The sequence below is a fragment of the Palaemon carinicauda genome, chromosome 1 (assembly GCF_036898095.1).
Source record: "Palaemon carinicauda isolate YSFRI2023 chromosome 1, ASM3689809v2, whole genome shotgun sequence".
Taxonomy (NCBI): Eukaryota; Metazoa; Arthropoda; class Malacostraca; order Decapoda; family Palaemonidae; genus Palaemon; species Palaemon carinicauda.
In genome coordinates, this window is record NC_090725.1 from 86,843,907 (window position 1) to 86,864,266 (window position 20,360).

At 43.9% G+C, this 20,360-nt stretch overlaps 1 protein-coding gene across 5 annotated transcripts in view; it reads left to right on the forward strand.

The window, feature by feature from the left end:
- The window catches only part of LOC137649613 (oxysterol-binding protein-related protein 3-like), a 304,712-nt gene that overhangs the window by 239,872 nt on the left and 44,480 nt on the right, over positions 1-20,360 (forward strand). For all 5 annotated transcript variants that reach the window (XM_068382594.1, XM_068382611.1, XM_068382620.1 and 2 more), the window contains one exon: positions 9,953-10,070. In XM_068382594.1, the coding sequence (XP_068238695.1) occupies positions 9,953-10,070 (118 nt within the window). The remainder of the gene's footprint in view (positions 1-9,952; positions 10,071-20,360) is intronic.

Below are 20,360 nucleotides of genomic sequence, written 5' to 3' on the forward strand. Positions count from 1 at the left end.
ATATATATATATATATATATATATATATATATATATATATATATATATATATATATATATATATATATATATTTATTTATTTATTTATTTATTTCTCTTTCTCTCATGAAAAGACTGAGAAATAAGATCCAGCACCATAGTTAGTTCCTAAACAGTTGATATATTATTTAAATTTCATTTTAGCTGGTCTTGTTAATAAATTTTACCGATCGATGGAAGCATATGAAACTTATCCAACAGTACTAGATATTGAATATTATTTATTTAAATATATTTTAAGTAGAAGGAAATTTTGGGCCAGATTAAAAGAAGCTAGAAATTGATGAATTATACATTCATTATCAGATTAGCTTCAAGATATCATATGGTTATTTCATAGTATTTACCCAAATAACTTTATAAAAAATAGGAAAGGTTTTGAATTATCTATTTTGTTTGAGATAGCAGAATGTTTGAATCGAACAAGAATTAGATGTAGATGCCGAAATAGTGTGAAATAATTACAATGGGAAAGTTGATTTATTCATTGGAACCAATTTGATGAAAAACATCTCTTCTTTATTTGACCTTATTAATCCCACTGTCCTACAAGGTCAGCAGCTCGAGTCGACTTTTTCCATTCATTTAGGTCCGTTGCATTTGTATCCGTTGCATCTTCTTCCCAAGTTGCACTAAAGCCATATCCATCTGTCCGATCTGCTCCAGCCATGTCGTCCTGATGGAAGTTTACTAGAGAATTACTAGAAAGTACTGTATCTGTGGATTTTCATAGGTGCCTTAACCCTGGGACAAATTTTTCTATGGTCATCTGGACCATTGAGACAAATAACATTACTGTTATCCCTCATTACCACCAATCATAGCCAATGTTAGTGCTTCCTGCCCCCTGCAGGGAAGAGTCATACTAGACAGTAGAAAAGGGGCCTCAAGGATAGCATATATTGTATGAACAAACATAAGTATCCACCCGATATACAGATGGTCTCACGGTTTGTATATATTGTCAGAACAATATAAGTGTCAACTATATCCATTGTTTGTAAGCATACAATGATATGAGTTTTACTTAAATAAATAAGTACGAGAACTCTGGCATATATAATGTGCAAATTGCAGGGCGAGGTAGGACGCAATTACATTCTAATAGACATTTATTTTGAATAAATGACTAAATGAAAAACGAGTGAAACGAATGTAACATGTTAAAGGAATTATACGTGCAACATATACAGAAAATATTTTTCCTCCCTGAAAGGGAAGAAATGATGAGTGCCACTCTAAAGCTGAAAATTTTGATAAATTTTCCCAATATAAATTCTGTAATGTTGTATACTATCAACACAGTGTACTACATACACACGGCACAAGTGTTATCTGTATACAGTAATTCCATACCTGAGATTTTGACCAGTGATGAAGCAATTTTCCTTGGATCATTACCTGTGGGTGTACTATCAGGATCCGCTCTGCGAGTGAAGTAGGTGAGCTTCGCCCTCGGTTGTTTTAGGGATAAGTTTGATCCTGAGGTTTCTCCTTTGAAGAGCTGTCCTCCCCTGAAGTCTGAAGTTCTACGAAGATAGACCTTTAGACACTCTACTGGACATAGAGAGACATCTTCCTTTGGAGGGCAGATTCTCCAGGGACCCCATCTTTTAGTGGGTAGCTCGTTCTTGGTGAGAAATGCTGGATCAGGAAAGAGATTCAGTTCTCCCACTTTTGTGAACTGAATGTGGCCATTTCTTGATAGGGCTACTTTTTCACTAACTCTAGCCCCGGAGGCTATAGCGAACAGGAAAATAACCTTCTGGGTTAGATCCTTGAGAGAACAAATCTTCATTGTTCACGGATGAAGCATAATGTAGGACCTTGTCCAAAGACCATGAGATGGGCTTCGGAGGAGCTGCAGGCCTAAGCCTAGCACATGCCTTCGGGATCCTGTTAAAGATTTCATCCGTCAGATCCACTTGAAAGACATATAGCAGAGGTCTAGTCAAGGCTGACTTACACGTAGTTATCGTGTTAGCTGCCTGACCTTGATTATGAAGGTGGATAAAGAAGGACAGACAGAAGTCTTGAAATTTCTTTCTGTCCTTTTGCTTTAACAAAAGCAACCCACTTTTTCCAAGACGATTCATATTGTCTTCTAGTTGACTTAGACTTGTATTCTTCTAGGAAGCCTATATTGCCTTCTGAGATCCCAAATCTTTTCTTAACCGCTAGGGCGAGAAAATCATGAAATGAAGGTTTTGGGTTCTCTGTGATGAATCGGAGACAATTAACTTCTGAACCTTTTGATAGCGCTGGGTTCAGTACAAGTGCCAGCCTCAGCCTCAGTTCCCTCACTAAGGGAACCAATTGCTCTTGGGCTATTTGGGAGCCACTAGAGCTGCCGTTCCTTAGAAGGATCTCAGCGTGTTGAAGACCTTCAGCAGGAGATTGGATGGAAGGAACAGGAATTTCCAGGTCCATCCATTCCAAACTGGGGACATGCTGTCCGTTATCTCCTCTTGAGGGTCCTCGTGTGGGGCTACATATCGAGGTAGTTTCTTGATGACGCTCGTCACGAAGAGGTCGATCTGCAGTTCCGGGACTTGTTCCAATCTAGAAGAGAATGGGTCTGTGTCTGTGGACCATTCTGACTCTATCGGCTTGAGCCTGAGTAGAGCACCCGCTGTCACATTGCGGATCATTTGTAAGTGAACTGCTGATAGGTGCCATCTCTTTAGGTAAGGGATGGCTAATATCACCTAGAATATATGGGACGATCTCGAGCCTTGTCGGTTCGGATATCTCACTATCACTTCGCTGTCCAAGATCAGCCTGATGACGGCTGATCTGCGTGGAGAGAGTTTCCCCAACGTCAACAGGACTGCCATGGCTTCCAAAATGTAAATGAGAAGGGCCTTAAACACAAATGACCAAGTCCCTTGGCCTTTCCTCTGATGGGAGTGACATCCCCATCCTTCCATCGAGGCATCTGTGCGGATGATCTTCGATGGTTGAGGTGGTTGCAAGGGCACGGTCCTCATTAGGCTTTTAGCCTTCGATCATGGGTTGAGAAGTGATCAAGGGAAGACTGATATCGGTCATTTTAGATCTCTTCGAGCGTTTGATGCGTATCTTCTCCAGACTCCTGACGCATCTTTCAGCTGTGTTCTTAGCACTGGGTCTGTCACTGCTGCGAACTGGAGAGAGTTCAGTACTCTTTCCTGTTGGCGTCTTGAAATCCTGTCGGATTACAGTAGTCTCTTGACCAACCCTGCGATCTCCATCTTCTTCCCTAAGGGAAGGGAGAGACAATGTGACCTCAGGTTCCAATGGTTTTCCAGCCATTGAAACCTTTGAGCTGGAGAGAGTCGAGACTTCTTGAAGTTGATTTTGCCTCCCAGATGTTCCAGGAACTGGGTTACTTCTTTGGATGCTTGCAGACTAGCTGCTTCGGGTGCTGCCCGTACCAGGCATTCGTCCAGGTACTTTGTTACCTGAACAGTTTCTAGGCATGGTTATTGCACGACTGCGTCCACCAATTTCGTGAAGATACTTGGGACTGTGTTTAGTCCGAAGATTATGGCTCTTAGAACATACTTTATCTTCCGTAACTTGAATCCTAGGTAGGAGGAGAGGGTGCGACTGACTAGAAGCTGCCAATAGGCATCTGTCAGGTCTATCGAGACTGTGAACGCCCCTTTTTGCAATAGGGTCCTTATGTGTAGAAGGGTTAACATCCTGAACTTGTTTCTTATGAACTTATTGAGTTGCGACAAGTCCAGAATGACTCTTGAGTTTTCTTGAGTCCTTCTTGGGAACACAAAACAGCCTTCCCTGGAATTTGATGGACTTTGCTTTCCTTATAACCTGTATGCTCCAGGGCTATAGGGTATACTCTTCTAATAAGGGGTTGGAGTTTTGGAAGAGTTGAAGAAATGATGTTGGAGACATGTTTAGTTTCCATCCTAGTCCAATCTTAATTATGCCTTGGGCCCAAGGATTAAAGGTTCAACGATCCTATTGGAGCCTCCCTCCTACCAGAAGCGTCTCTTTGCTTCGATTGATCAGAAGGTTTACATCCTCGACCGCCTACCTGGGGCACCGCGGTCATAGAAACTGTGGGATGTTGTCGAGCAGACCGAGAAAAAAGTCTAGACTTCTTCGTCTTCCTTTTAGGTTGGGGACCCATATCCTGGGAAGACTTCCTCTTTGAAGAGATGCCCCACTCCTGGAGAAGGTTCCTATCCTCCGTGGTGGCTTTCTCGACTACCTCTTTGACTACTTCACTTGGGAAGAGGTCTTTACCCCAGATGTTAGAAGATATCAGCTTCCTGGGTACATGTTTCACTGTTGCAGCAGCGAACACGAACTCTTTACAGGCTCTCCTAGCCTTCATAAAGGCATATAGGTCTTTTACTAAGGTGGCCATATGCATCTTGACCATGAGCATGTCTGGGGTACTTCGTTGGGCTGCACACATCTCTATGCAGTTTTGTAGGGATAAGGAGGCCGCAAGTCTCTCCTTTGTCTCTTGTTCCTTGCACAAGAGAAACTCAGAAAGATTAGGGAGATTCTCGCTAAACTGTTGTCCAGCGATGTCCGCGTCCAGTTTCCCTACTGAGAAGGTTAAGTGGACTTCCTTCCAATCCTCCTCCTGCATGGGCAAGGCTAGTGACAGAGGCCTGCACTCCTCAAGTGCAGGGCATGGATTGCCTGCCTCCACTGCCTTGGCAACCGATTTAAATGCCTTCCATGTACAGTAAAGGGGAATGCTATTGAAGCAGGAGCAAGAAAGGTAGGGGGTTTCTTAGTCGAGGCGGACACTTTCAATACCGAGTAACCCGCCTTTCTCAGGCTACTAGACAAGAGAGCCTGTTCCTTATCATGGTCGAGAACTGTGACTTCCTTCGGTTCCGTCTCTTTTCCTGACGTTGGTTCTTGCTTCAGTCGAATGAGCAATCAGGGAAAGCGTTAAAGCTTGGCCAGAACTGGATTTCGTCTAAAGGGACAGCTCCCATCTTTGAGATGTAGAGTTTGCCGTCCAAAATCGGCATAAGCTCTTCATACCTCCAGGGATTGGTTTTGGAGCATGTCGGGAGGTCTTGGTCTCTGAGTGGCTTGAATGATCCTCGGGAGGCGATGAGAGGAGCTTCACAGAGCTCTCTCTTGAATTTCACTTCCTTTGTTTCGCCTTGTTTGCGAAAGTTTTCCATTAGACCTGTAAGATGAGCCAGTGACTGGCTCATTTTGTCTAATAGAGAGGTAGAAGGTGAAGACGTCGAGGCTAACGGCTCCAGGCCCGGCACAGACAGAAGGAATACCGACACGACATCGTCATCTTCTTCCATAGGTGCCTTCCTGCCCTCCGTCTCAATGACAATCTGGACGCAGGGAGGTGCGAGTCATGCTTGGGGCACCACATTTCACTACTCGCTTTCGGGAACAGTAAACTACGCATCCTATCGTTAGGTAGGTATGGTCCCGGAGAGTTCTTCTGGAACCCTCTTACCCATTTGCGTTGTTTCTTATGTGCCACATCCGTGGACTCCATTGACTTGGGATCATCAAAACCTTCTGTCACTAAGGTCCGGCAGATATTGCAGACTTGGGGGTCCCAATATTGCAGGGATTTGGTAATAATATTGCAGGGGGCATGAGACCTGCATGCTTTATGACCATAAAAGTACTTACTCTTAAGATTGCAGAAGACTGCATCACATTTCATCTGGGGTTCCTCCTGTAAAGAAAGGAAAACAGAATGAGTATATGATTGTTTATCTCACCTGATAAACAATACGTAATTAGTCATATTTTAATTATTATAGCTTAGGATAGTAAGCTAGAAAGGAATAGTGAAAGACACATACAGTACTTGTGTATCCCTCACAACCAATTGCTGTAACCTCCCCCCAGTATTTAAAAATAAAAGAGTTTCCTTTATCAGGGCATCTCGAAAGAAAAAGGGTTCTAACCCCTAGGGATAGAAAAAGTGTACACTGCCACTGACCCTTCTAATTATTTAATATTGTGGGGTAAGTATTAACTGATTTCCAATCAGAGAATTAAAGGAATTCTATTCTTTCAATATAGGTTCGGTCTCAGCAAAAGCCTGCACAAGGGTGCACAGGGTATGTTAGAAATTAACTACTGTATAATAATACTATAGTTTTCTGTTTGCAGTATATACTGTATTGCAAATATACTGGCTACTGTATAATCATATACTGTAGTTCAGCCGATATGCTGCCGGCATGGCTAGCACCTGGCAGCACGGTCCAGCCAGCATGTCGCCGACTGGACTAGAAATTAGAAAAGACACATACTTGTGTATCCCACCCAGCTAATTACTGTGACCTTCCCTTCCAATATTGAAACCATAGAGTTTCCTGATCAGGGAAGATCAAAGACGAGGGTTCTAACCTTTAAGGATAGAAAGTGTACTACCACTGGCCCTTCTAAATTATTTAATATTGTAGGGTAAAATGTAAACTGATTTCTAATTAGAGTATTGAAGGAATTCTATTCTTTCAATATAGGATTGGTCTCAGCAAAAGCCTGGGCAAGGATATCCAAGATATGTTGGAAAATAACTATTTGTATAATATATACAATAGTTTTCTATATGCAGTATATACTATACTGCAAATATACTGACTACTGTATAATCATATATTGTAGTTCAGCCGGCATATAGCCGGCATAGCTAGTCCCTGACGGCACAGTCCTGCCGGCATACTAGCTGAGAGAGAGAGAGAAAGCATGGACTGAAGGACTGCCTTATTACTGTGTATGTTTACACTAAATAAGGATGTAAGTATATAACTTAATGCTTTCGCCCAGAAAGAAGGTTCAAATCGAAGGGGAGAATGCATCATTCAGGCTTCCATCCAACCACAAGTACCGTTGCCGGCATATGGCCAGCTGGCTAGTACCCGGCGGCACTGGTACAGTCGGCATGCCGCCGACTGAGTAAGTACCTGTCTGCACCGGCCCGGCCGGCATGTCACCGGCTGGGTTAGTACCCTGGTTACAGGACTTGTGTACGGCAGTCCAAGGGAGGACTGAAGAACTTTGGGAAAATTCGTTTCGACATCCGAACATTTTCTACATCCGAAGTCGGCTGTGGAACGGATTAAATTCGTATGTAGAGGTACCACTGTACAGTACATATGGAACTGTATATTTAGTGCAGTATATGTACAGTATTGTATTATTTTCCATTTATTATTACATTATATTGTAATAAATACTTAATTTACAGGTATTAGCAGTTAGTTTAAATATATTGAATGGTTCAAATGTATTTGGCTGTATAGTATTTCATTTGTGGTTATACTGTAGCTTTATTATGAGCAGCTCTTCTAGGAGAAGGACACTCCAAAATCAAACCATTGTTCTGTAGTCTTGGGTAGTGCCATAGCCTCTGTACCATGGTCTTCCACTGTCTTGGGTTAGAGTTCTCTTGCTTGAGGGTACACTTGGGCACACTAGTTTTTCTAATTTCTCTTCATCTTGTTTTGTTAAAGTTTTTATAGTTAGTATAGGAAATATTTATTTTAATGTTACCGTTCTTAGAATATTTTATTTTTCCTTGTTTCCTTTCCTTACTGGGCTATTTTCCCTGTTGGGGCCCCTGGGCTTATAGCATCCTGATTTTCCAACTAGGGTTGTAGCTTAGCATTTAATAATGATAATAATAATAATAATAATAATAATAATTTAATGTGGTATTTTGTAGGGTTTGGATCGAATTAGGAAATTTGCATGAGAAATGTGACACAACACGAAAAAATCACTTCACGAAAGCCACTCCAGAACGAATTAATTTTGTGTTCTGAGGCATTACTGTATATATATATATATATATATATATATATATATATATATATATATATATATATATATATATATATATATATACAATAATAATTATTCATTACCAGAGTACACTCTATTGCATAGTTTTCATACAATGAGTGTGGAGAATGCTTTTAACTTTCATCTTGAATTTTGCAGTAGTGAAGAATCTGATTGTCCAATTTGTAGGTGTTCCGGCTCTCCATTAGTTGGTCTTTAACTTTGGGCCAGTAGTCATATGTATTGCAAGCACTTGATATTTCTTAGGGCAGTCATAATAACAGTCATTACTAAATTATATGCCCTGACTCATGATTGCTGATAGCCTTAATAAAAAGGCTTATCTGCCTTTGAAGAGCTCATAATTATTCTCTAGGCACTCCTTTGTTTATTGGTACTCTGCAGGAAAGTTTTGTCTCAATCATACCCCTATGTATATATATTAGGAAAAAATTATATAATTACTCTGGTGGGAGAGAAATATCCTGAACCTTTTTACATTACAGATATATTTTAACATGATTAATAAAGGCCCTCAATTTTTCTTTGAAAAAGCAATAATGAAATGCATGTAATAGTAGAGTTTATGCTTTACTTTATTTCCAATTTTGTTAGTTGGCTATGTTTTTGAAAACAGTAATTATCTTGTCAGCATGACATTCCTCCCTGACGACACTGCTCCTCAACAATACTCCTTCCCCTTCCTACTGCTCCTATCAAAAATGTTTAGCCTACAGCTATCTGTGAAGAATAAAATACTGTTTCTTGAAAAGTAACTGGTAATGTATATCAAATTTTGAATGAGAAAGCTTTACAAATACTTGCATGGTCAAAGCTAGTTCTTTCTTTTTCAGTAGTAATTATGCTCTAGCTTTAGAATGTATTTCCTTGTGTTAGTGGGATTGCAACATATTCCAAAGTATTTTATTTCATTAGTTTATAACAGCTTACCAAAATTAGTAAATCTAAATCCAACTGATTTTGACCAATCCTTTTATATCGAGTAATCCTCTTCATGCATAAACAATGCATAAGATATCTAGCTACAGTAGTTATATTCTTTGGCATATTTTGGTTTAAATTTTTCAGAATTACTGCATGTTTAACAAATAGGAAATCTATTTTAAAACAAAAATTTGTAGCCCACATTGCAGTTTTTAAATTAACAGTTTTCGTCACTCAACATAAGGCTGGTGCTCCTCTTATTTATTAAAATCATGAGCATTGACTATGAAAATTGAAAATTAAAAAGAAAAAAAAAGTTGATGTTGATCATTCAAGATTTATGGTCTAAATAATATGGAAGTATTGTATTACAAATGATGAAGGGGTAGAGTTAAATAGAAAGGATTCTATGGTTCTGGACATGGAATGAGAAAGAATGAGGAGCACTTGGTAAACAACTGTTAGATATTGAAAAATACAAGCTTGCTTAGCTTTTCTGTGGTCTGCTAAATTCAAAGCATTTAATGATTCAATAAGTTCAGTAAAAAATTAAGTAACAACTGATAATATTCCTTTTTATGGTTCAATTTTTATGTCTAGTTTGACCTACCACATGAATTCCTTCATCATTACTGCATTATATAGGCACAAAAAAAAATTAAACCAAAACCCTCTTATTATCATGTGTTTGTTTTTAAGCGATGGATAATTTACTGAAATAATTATATGGATAAAAAATTTTATAAATCTAGTTTTGCATCATAGTATGTACCTAATAATTTGATTGATAAGGTTGAACAATAAAAATACCCCAATAATTTGAAACTTCCTTTTCTTTTCATGTCTCAGTGATATATGTAATATATTTTATACACTTTTCATGTTCTCGGAAAGGGACACTATATTAGTATGTTACATGTATTCTAAATTCTTACATTGTGTGCCTCTACATTTCTAAATGTTCAGTATGTTTTATATATGAAATAGAGAATTTATAAACAGTTTATAGTAAGTTAAGCATTTATTAATATTCCTAAATGTTACTTCAGGATTTAAACTGAAATTTGTTATTTAAGATATGATTTGAGTTTTCATCTGTGCTGCCTAACATTTTTCCTTGACAGTTGATGTTAATGGTTTCATTAATGTGTTTATTTTCAAGGTAAGCCACCACCCACCTGTTAGTGCTTGCTATGCAAAGAGTTGTAACTTCACATTTTGGCAAGACATACGCATAAAGATGAAGTTCTGGGGAAGATCCTTGGAATTCCAACCCTCTGGTAAGTTTTAGATTTTTCCTTTCTTAAAATAGTTGTGTATATATTAAGGGTTAAGTAAACAGTTTTTATTGAAGTACTGTAAGTATTCTAGGAGTTTACATTTATTTTGATGGGAATTTTCTGAATATTAGAAAGATAGTACCGTATCAAATTTTGATTATTTATTGGTGATTATGTGGTTGTTTTTTGGGGGGGTATAATTTGATACAAAAAATTCCTGATAAGAAACGAGATGTAAAGATTTTTTCACCTCATAATACAAAGAAATCTTCATGATATGAAACTAGATTCGCATGGCTCCGAAAATGATTTAAAAATTTGAGCGCCACCAAACTAATCTTGCCACCATCGTCCTGCTCTCCCATTGGGTATCTCCCTACTTTGATGCTAGTTACTGCCGTAGGTTGCTGGTGGTAGTGTATTACAGCCAACTCTTCATGTTGGCACGGGCCTTTCCCTTGGTTGGCCCGTAGGTAACCTGCATAGAAAAATAAGGTGGGTTATCACATTAAAGGAAATTTGAAAGGTTTTTAGTGGTAGAGAAAGTTGTGGACAGGGTAAAGATGATGGTGGTAGTAGTAGAGGGCCATCATTTCATGGATAGTAGTAGTTTGAAAGTTGGGGGTGTAAGGCCTTTGAATGGTAAGGGAAAGGAGGCAGGTGGTGTTATCCAACCCTTTACTCCGTAAGGTCCCTGCGGAAGGCTTTTAGTAGTAGGTTAAGGTTAGAAAATACAGAGGATGATATGAATTGGGCCTTACAATGAGGGGTTGAGATGGTATGATGTGAAATTGGAGGGCTTTACCTTGGTGGAGGTAGTCTTGAAAGCAATTGTGTGTGTGTCTATGCTTTCGACTACTGCCGTAAGATCCTGTTCTCCTATATTTGTGTATGTACGTACGTGTAATGCTACTACACCAATCAAAACATTAGCAATATATTTTTGTTTCCTTTCGGTAAATAAGTACCAGAGCATGGCATATTTATTCCTTTTAATGTCATGATTATTTATTTACAATTGATTTTATATTAATAAGAAAATTTTTAAATTAAAATAATATAATGAACAGAACTGTATTGTATGTAAGAACACAATGCTACTACGCACATCAAACATAAGCAATACTGTATATTCTTCTTTCATTTCGTTAAATAGATAACAGATCGTAATATATTTTTTCTTTTTAAGGCCATGATTATTAAGTTACAATTAGTTTTATATCAATAAGTACATTTGTTCCGTAACCGAAATACAAACCATGCTATTTACATGGGGTATTACTTTCGGCGTAGCTGAAATGACGAGCCATTAGATTTGTAACGAGGGTTAACTACCCTCTCGCTAGTTTGCGAGGGGGTAGGGGAGGGGTAGCTAGCTACCCCTCCCTCCTCACACACCGGTAAACTGATTCACTTCACTTTTGGCTCGGGTGATGATCAGACCTGTCTGTCTCACCCTCGCATTTTTGACAGCCTTAATTTGTTTGCTTTTTCTTACAGCTTGTGTGTTTGGAAGTTGGCCTCTCTCCATCATGCGGAAGTGCCCTGGACTTCCCGACCGCCCTTGTGAAACGTTCATGTCGGCGGTCGAGACCGACCCTCACTCCTTATGTCCATACTGCCGAGGTCAACAGTGTGATAAGGATAAAACTTGTAGTGAGTGCAGGGAGTGGTCTACCTCCCAGTGGGAGAGGTTTTCCCGGCGACGTAAGAAGAAGTCTAAGCGTGACCTTTCTCCTTCAAGGGTTACCTTGAAGAAGGAAGGTTCTAAAGACTATTCTTCCGTTGCCCGAACCTCCTCCGAAGCTCCCACTCGGTCGGTCTCTCGCGAGGGGCTGTCGAGTGGTAGCGTAGGCCTTTCTGTTGTTGACCAACCTCGGGGTTCAGGAGGGGGAGTTGCCTCCCATAGCGAGGCAGCTCCTCCTTCTCCACCTCCGGGGGAGGATTTTGATGTTGATGACTCTTTCTAACAATGATCTTTTGCAGCTTTGGGCTTCCTTGAGGCTTAAGGGCTCGCCCTCCAGGGAAGCCCTGTTTGACCTGATCCAGTTGGGATGGGGGGAGGTAACGTTCAGGTTCGTCCCTGAGTTTGTTGCTAAGATTCAAAATCCTGGAGTTCCGGACCCACGGTTCGACTCCCTCAGGGTTTCGAGTCTTCGTTCTGTAACAGATGACCCAGACCATCTCCTACTATGCCCAGTAAGGAGTCTGGGGCGTTATCTTAAAAGAACAGCTGCAGTCCGTCCTCGCATGCAAGCCCTGTTTGTGAGCACGGGAAGGACGAAGAGGAGGGTCACCAAGAATACCATCTCAGCTTGGATTCGAAGGGTCATCCATCATGCCCTGAATCCAGACCCTCCTCCGTCACGTCGCCCTAGAGCACACGATGTCAGAGGCATCGCAACGTCCCTGGCATTCAAGAGAAACTTCTCTGTGATGCAGGTGCTACAAGCTGGGGTCTGGAAGCGTCAAACGACCTTCACAGCCCACTACCTGCAGGACGTGACCCACAGGAGCCTCGATACGTTTTTCTATCGGCCTGTGGTGGCTACACAACAGCTGGTCTAACCTCAGCCTCCTTAAGGGACAGGTAACAGAAGGTTGAGGGCATTGTTACCCGGTTTTAGACTGCATGAATGAAAAAGTATATCTGGCCCTTACTCTTTTCTTCATCCTCCCCTCTCTTGGGGAAAGCAGCATCCTAGGTTCTCTGCATAGCTGACCTCAAACCACTGCAGGTAAACCATGCTTCCTTGTGCTCCTAGTATTAATATAATACTGTCGCATCCCCCATACCCTGACGAGGTGGTATTGGGAACGTCCTAACCTAGATTTCCATCTAAAGGACTAAAGGTCAACTTCCTAGGACGAGTCACACTTCTTTCCATCACACACAAGCTTATGTAGGCCGCACGTTCCTTGCAGAGCAAGGAATTTGCGAGGTGCAGGGACTTCTTTTCTCGAGTGCTGCTCACTCGGATTCTGAGTCCCCGGGCAAAGCCAAAGCCAGTAAGGCTGGGACTTTCCACCCTACCTAAGGGTTAAGTCACCCCATGTAAATAGCGGGTTTGTATTTCGGTTACGGACAAATGACAAATTCGGAGGTATTTTTCCTAACCATACAAACCTTAGCTATTTACACATATTTTCCCGCCAGCCCTGTCCCCCGTGAAGTCCTACCTCTAAGCGAAGTGAATCAGTTCACTGGTGTTTGAGGGGGGAGGGGTAGCTAGCTACCCCTCCCCTACCCCTTCGCTAACTAGCAAGAGGGTAGTTAACCCTCGTTAAAAATCTAATGGCTCGTCATTTCAGCTACGCCAAAAGTAATTCCCCATGTAAATAGCTAAGGTTTGTATGGTTAGGAAAAATACAAATTATCTCCGAATTTGTCATTTTTGATAAAAAAAAAAACACAGTGAACAGAACTGTATTGTAGGTATGAATGCAAAATGCTGCTTACACATATCAAACACATTAGCGATATATTTATCCTTTATTTCAGTAAATAAATAACAGATAGTAACATATTTTTTTACTTTTGATATCATGATAATTTATTTACAATTAATTTTATATCAATAAGTGCATTTTTAGATTAATAGACACAATGAACAGTACTGTACTGTATGTACATACGCACATTACTAATACACATATCAAAATATTAGCGATATATTTTTCTTTTATCTCGGTAAATAAATAACAGTTAAGAAAACTATTTACTTAACAATTAGTTTATTTGTTCTACAAAGTTCATGTAGCCTACACATTAACATAAATGTATTTTGCTTGTATTACAATTAAATAGCTTAATATGTGTAAAAAAAAACATGTAGGTTATTTATTGACGTATCACCAATGAATATTTATTGTATTACAATAAAATAGTTACTGTTAAAAGAGTTTGCAATTCGCAGAAAACAGGTTGTTTTTACATGATAGAAAACGTACCTTTCTATAGTAAGGGTAACTATAATAATTGTACAGTACATACGTTGTTGTATATTTTGTATATGTACAGTATTGTACTGTCTGTATTGTATTATTTTCCATTTATTATCGCATTATGTTTTAATAACTACTACATCTACAGATATTAACAGTTAGGTTAGGTATATTGAGTGATTCAAATGTCTTTGACAATATTTCACTGTGTTTATAGGTGTATTATAAAATATAATGTGGTGTTTTTGTTGCCCCATATGTTGGAATTGTATAGCAGGCTTGTATTCCATACAATTTTGTATGATTTTGCTTCATTTTACACTTAAGGAAACATATTTTCAATACAATTTACTATCGGTGATAATGGACAGCCTTTCTCCTTTACTAGTCCATTATTGCTAGGTTAAACTGTATTTAAAAAAAAAATTTTGTCTAGGCTGAACTGTTCTACTCCCTGTTCTTTTAGTATCTTATACTCTCTGTTTGATTTCCTTTGTTTTTATTTCTTTGAGAGAATTCCCTGAAAGAAATTCTCTCTGAGGAGTGTATTATTTTGTTTACTCTATGCATCACTTGTCATCCTTTAAGCTTCCAAAAGAAAATTTTAATTTTATTTCTTATCCATTCGACGAATCTCATAAATACGTATCTTTGAACTATTTTTTTCCCTAACGTAATTATCCATCTCGATTTAGCAAAATTAGTGGGGAATGAGTCTGAAGATATTTCTCACTGTCTTGATTGATTAGGGTGGCACAACTCATGACCTCTGCTTGGAATTTTGTAAATTCAAGTTAAAGCATTTTTGGCTTGGAGAATGTCTATTTTTCATGTTTCAGTTGGTGTTTTTAATGTAAGCAAATTATTTTGTTGGTAAAACGTCCTTTATATTGATTTATGCAAGCACATTTGGTCTTTTATGCAACCCTTTTCTGTCCAGGGTATCTATTTATTTACTTTTTCGTCAAGAATTTGAGAGAAAGATTAATATTTTAATATCCCATATTCACTTACACCACCATTTTGTATGATTTCCTCATGAAAAGAATATTAGTTTTCTTATTTTCACGATGGTATCGTAAATACAGTAAATTTTTTATGCATGTGTCTAATCTATATTCATTGTTTGTTCCAACACGAAGTACTTACCTCGAACTACTTTCTTAGGAGTATCTGGGATCTCCTTCCATCCGACCAAAATTTTGTGTAGTTTACCCTACTCCCGTTTTCTATGCGGGGCATCTCTGGCGGAGTGATACGCGCCCAGAGACGACCCGGGGTCAGAGAGCATGCTTGCTCAGGTCTCGCTCTCCAGTAAGTTTCTGGTCGTATCGGCGTTAACACCCCGACGCTCTCTCTTAACCCAGTGCGACCCTTTGTGTCTCACGTGATCCGCACGTGGTCCCTTTGTGTGTTTCCCTATCCTTTCCCTCTGTGTTCCTGTGTCTTGTGGTGTATTACCAGTGCGTTATGGAGCATCCCTGTCGTTGCCCTGGGCCTGTGGCCGGAAAATCGTGTGGCGCTTTCCTCTCTAAGCACGAAGTTGACCCGCACTCTTGTGTTCGTCGTGTAGGGGCAGTGTGTGTTCCCCTTCCGCCACATGTCCGGAGTGCGAGTCCTGGAATGAAGTGCAGTGGGTGCGGTATGGCACTAAGAAGAAGAAGACCTCTCGTCGGTGCCCTAGAAAGTCCAGCATCTCTTCGCCCCTCACTTCGCCCGGCGTCCTGTCGGTCAGAGTCTCTCTGCCGTCTTCCCCTACCCAGAGTAGGGGTCGAGGTAAGTCTGTTGCGGGGAAGCAGCCTGTGGCCCTTCCCCAGGAGTCTGATTTACCGGACAGTGGGATTATGTCTTCGGTCCAGGCAAGTGGGGGGCCTGAGGGGGGCCAGGTGTGTATCCGGAGGACGGAGCCCTGGTGAAAGCAGGTCCCGTCTCTTCGGACGATCCGATGTGGGCAGGTTTTTCAGGTGCGTCAGCAGCCGAGGGTGCCACCGAGAAGGACGACTCGCCGCCATCAGACGCCCTCGGGTGGGCGCCTCCGAAGACGCCCTTCAGATCGCCCGAGGACAGAAGAGGACTTTGAGAACTGGTTCCCTAGCGAGGAGCTCCCCCGCTCCCCTCCAACGCCTTCAGCTACGTTCCCAGCGGACTTCATGGAGCCTTCTTCGCCGGCCGAACCCCATGCAGAACCACCAGCAACACGGCAAGTCTCAGCCCCTCCAACGAGGTCCTACAGGTCTTCGGGCTCCTCGGTAGAGGCCTACTCTTACTCGTCAGAAGACGGAGCCCCGAGGGACCATAGGAGACGACGAGATAGCTCCCGCAGAAGAAGATCTCGATCGCGCTCCCATTCATGCTCTCGCCACGGGAGGAGACGTTCCAGGTCCCCCAGGAGGAAGTTCAGGAGAAGTCTTTCGCCAGAAGAGGAATGGGTACAAGTCTCCATTCCTCGTAGCCAACTCCTGGGGGTTGCAGCATTCACGGGCACCTCGGGATGGCGTCCCAGGCCCCGCTCACCTGTTGGCTTTGTCGACGAAAGGAGGTATGACTGGCGGAGGGACTCGTCTCATCAGGCACCAAGGGACAGGCATAAGTCCGCGAAGGTTCCGACTCCACCCGCCCAGCGGGGAGAGTTGCCCCTTCGGTCTGGCAGCCGCGTCCCGGCCTCTAGATCGTCGATGAGTCATCCAGAACGGGAGAAACACCTTTCCTCGACGGGCAAGCCCGCAGACCCATGGTCCGTCGGAAGAAGAGATAGGACCAGGACGGAGTCCTCCGTTCCAGCGGCGATGCCCGTCCTACTACCTGAAGCGAAGGAACTGGACCACTCCAGGAGGATGCCTCCTCCCCGTGCGGCTCCCCCCGTCGGAGGTCCTTCGTCACGAGAACTGAGGCCCCCATCAGAGAAGGTAGAAGACAGAGAAGAAGGTTCGCCAGCGGAGGTTTCCGCATACTGGAGGGTGATAGGCCTCATCCGGCAGCACCATAGGCTGGACGAACCTGAGCTCTCTACTGACGAGGTCTGGCTCTTGAGCCTCAACAGATTGGTGGATGCGCGTGTGCAGCAGAGGCCCTCGCTAGCCCTTTGGCAAGGGATGTGAAGCTGGGATTGGCGCACGTTAGCAAGGTCGTGGCCAACTATGCTGAAGCCCCCAAGAACCAGAGCACGTCTAGACTACTCCAGGGCCTGAAGACGCAGTCCCGGTTCTTCCTCCCTGAAGGACACCGCGCGGGGGCCTGCGCAGTAGAACCAGCAGTCGCCATCTTGGGACAGGGTGCAGCGGAGGAGAGAGCTACCACGGCACCGGTTTGTTTCTCCCCCGCGGAGACTGCCATGATGGAGGAGCTGTCTAGGGACTTGATCCACGTATCATTGTGGCTGGATTGGTAGGATTCCAGTCCGCACATGATTTCGCAATTCCGGAAAATCAGGCCTTGCTGAAGGAGCTGATTAGCTCGGGAGGTAAGGCCCTGAAGTTCCTTTCCCATCAGTCGATAATGCAAACCGCCAACTGGATTCTGAGGAAGAGAGAGACAATGCTCAGCAGGCTTCTAAGGAGGCTCCCCGACAGGGAAGCGAGGTCCCTGAGGAGCCTTCCACTGTGGGACGAGTCGATTTTCCCCCTGAAGGAAGTGGAAGAGACGGTGGAGAGGGTGAGGAAACTAAAGGGTGTGGCGGAACCCAGGCCCCCGCCAGCAAGAAGACCTACCCATAGCAGAGCTCCGTCTGACGTCTCTCTCCCTCTTCACGCCTCACCTAACTAGCCCAGGAGGGACGCCCCTTCTGCATCCTGGCAGCAACCCTCGCAGCCCTCCCGTAGGGGAACGTCGGCTGCGCAGTCAGCATTTAGGCCCTCCTATTCAGCCGCCAGAAGAGGTCGATCGGGCCGCGCCTCTCGAAGGAGATAGGGAGAGAGGCCCCCTACTCCTGCCGAAGCCTCAGGTGGGGAGATGCCTCAAACATTCTTGGCAAGCATGGCGGGACCACGGATCGGACCTGTGGACCATGATAGTCCTGAAAGAAGGGTACAGGCGGAATGGTTGGCACCGAAGAACCCCTTGAGAAGGACGGCCCTACAAGAAGAGGTCTCTGCTATGCTAGCGAAAGGGGCAATGGAACCAGTCAAGGACCCAGGTCCAGGGTTCTACAGCAGACGATTCCTGGTGGAGAAAGCGGGGGGGAGGGGGGGGGGCTGGAGACCGGTCATAGACCTCTCAGCCCTCAACAGGTTCGTGTGCAAGACAGACTTCAAGATGGACACTCCGAAGTCAGTCCTAGCGCCCTTGAGAGAAGGAGACTTCATGATGTCCATAGACCTCAAAGATGCATACTTCCAGGTCCCTGTCCACCCCTCCAGCAGAAAGTACCTAAGGGTGAAATGGGGTACCCAAACGTTGCAGTTCAAGACCCTTTGCTTCGGTCTGTCCACAGCCCCTCAGGTTTTCACGAGGATCTTCACGACAGTCTCAGCCTGGGCGCACGAACAGGGCATCCGCCTGATTCGGTACCTGGACGACTAGTTGTTGCTTTCAGCCTCAGAGGAAACACTGAGGGGGCAAGGTGCAAAGCTCCTACAGTTCTGCAACGTCCTGGGTATCACCATCAACCTGAAGAAGTCCCAATTGATACCCTCCACCAGGATGACCTACCTCGGGATGGTCCTGGACTCCCAGTTGGCAAGAGCATTCCCTTTCGCGGAAAGACTGGACAACCTGAGTCAGATCCTATGGCCCTTCCTGTCGGCTCAGCCCAGGAGAGCCAAGGACTGGCAGAGACTAATAGGACACCTGGTGTCATTGGAGAAGCTAGTCCGACCGGGGAGACTCAAACTCAGGGGTGTACAGTGGAATCTGAAGGAGGGCTGGAACCAGAGAGACCCCACACAAGGTGGTTCCGATGTCCCCGGAAACGAAGGAGGTCCTCGAGTGGTGGCACGACACTTCAAACACTCTCAAGGGGATGCCCTTCGCGGCCGATCCTCCGGAGTTGCTCCTGTTCACGGACGCATCAAAGGAGGGTTGGGGTGCTCATCTCCTTGACAGCACAGCGAGAGGAAGGTGGGGAACCGAGGAGAAGAACCTGCACATCAATGTGCTGGAAATGATGGCAGTGCAAAGGGCATGTCTAGAGTTCATTCAGAAGCTCCGGGGAAACACCGTGGCACTGATGTGCGACAACGCCACGGTGGTGGCCTACATAAAGAAGCAAGGAGGACTAAAATCAAGGGAGTTGTGCAGCCTCACGTTGTAGTTCCTGGAATGGGCCGAAAGGGAGCAGATCAAGATCTCGGCCAGGTTCATTCCAGGGAAGAGGAACATCCTGGCCGACGGCCTCAGCAGAATGGGTCAAGTGGTGGGGTCCGAGTGGTCCCTGCACCCAGAAGTGGCCAAGACTCTGATTCAGAAATGGGGCTCGCCAGTAATAGACCTCTTCGCCACCAGACTGAACGCACAGCTCCCCGTGTTTTGTTCTCCTGTGCCAGACCCAGGAGTGGCGTTCGAGGATGCCTTCCAGCATCCTTGGGACAACCTCGACGTGTACGCCTTCCCTCCCTTCGGAATGCTCAGACAAGTCCTCAACAGGGTGAGGAGAGCGGACAACCTGTGGATGACTTTGGTAGCATCCTGGTGGCCGGAGAGAGAGTGGTTCGCGGATCTAAAGGAACTGGCGCGTCTTCCACCTTGGCCCCTTCCAGACAGGTCAGACCTTCTCCAGCAACCACACTTTCAAAGGTTCCACGAAAACCCTCGGTCCCTCTGCCTTCACGCGTGGACGTTATCGAGCGTCTCCTGAGGAAGGAAGGGTATTCGGCGTAGACCGCAATGAGGATGTCGGGTTACCTGAGACGGTCGTCAGCTGCGGTGTACCAGGCTAAATGGGCGACCTTCACAAAGTGGTGCGTCGCAAAGAACATCAAGCCGTTGAAAGCCTCCATCCCGGAGATAGCTGACTTCTTAGTCTATCTCAGGGACGAGGTAAAGATGTCTATTCCCGCCATTAAAGGAGTCCGAGCCACCCTAGGACAGGTCTTCCTCCTGAAGGGCATCGACCTAGGTTCCTCCAGACACATCTCGATGCTCATCAAGAGCTTCGAGCAATTATGCCATCCTCAAGCGGTTAGAGTGCCCCAATGGGACGTAGCTAGGGTCCTGAAGATGTTGACGGAACCTTCCTTCGAACCCCTGAAGGACTTCTTAGACAAGGAGCTCACCCTCAAGACAGTTTTTCTGTTAGCACTGGCATCAGCAAAATGGGTAGGGGAGCTACATGGACTCTCATACGAGGTGTCACACTCGAAGGGATGGCGTGAAGCTACCTTCAAGTTCGTACCATCCTTCATGGCCAAG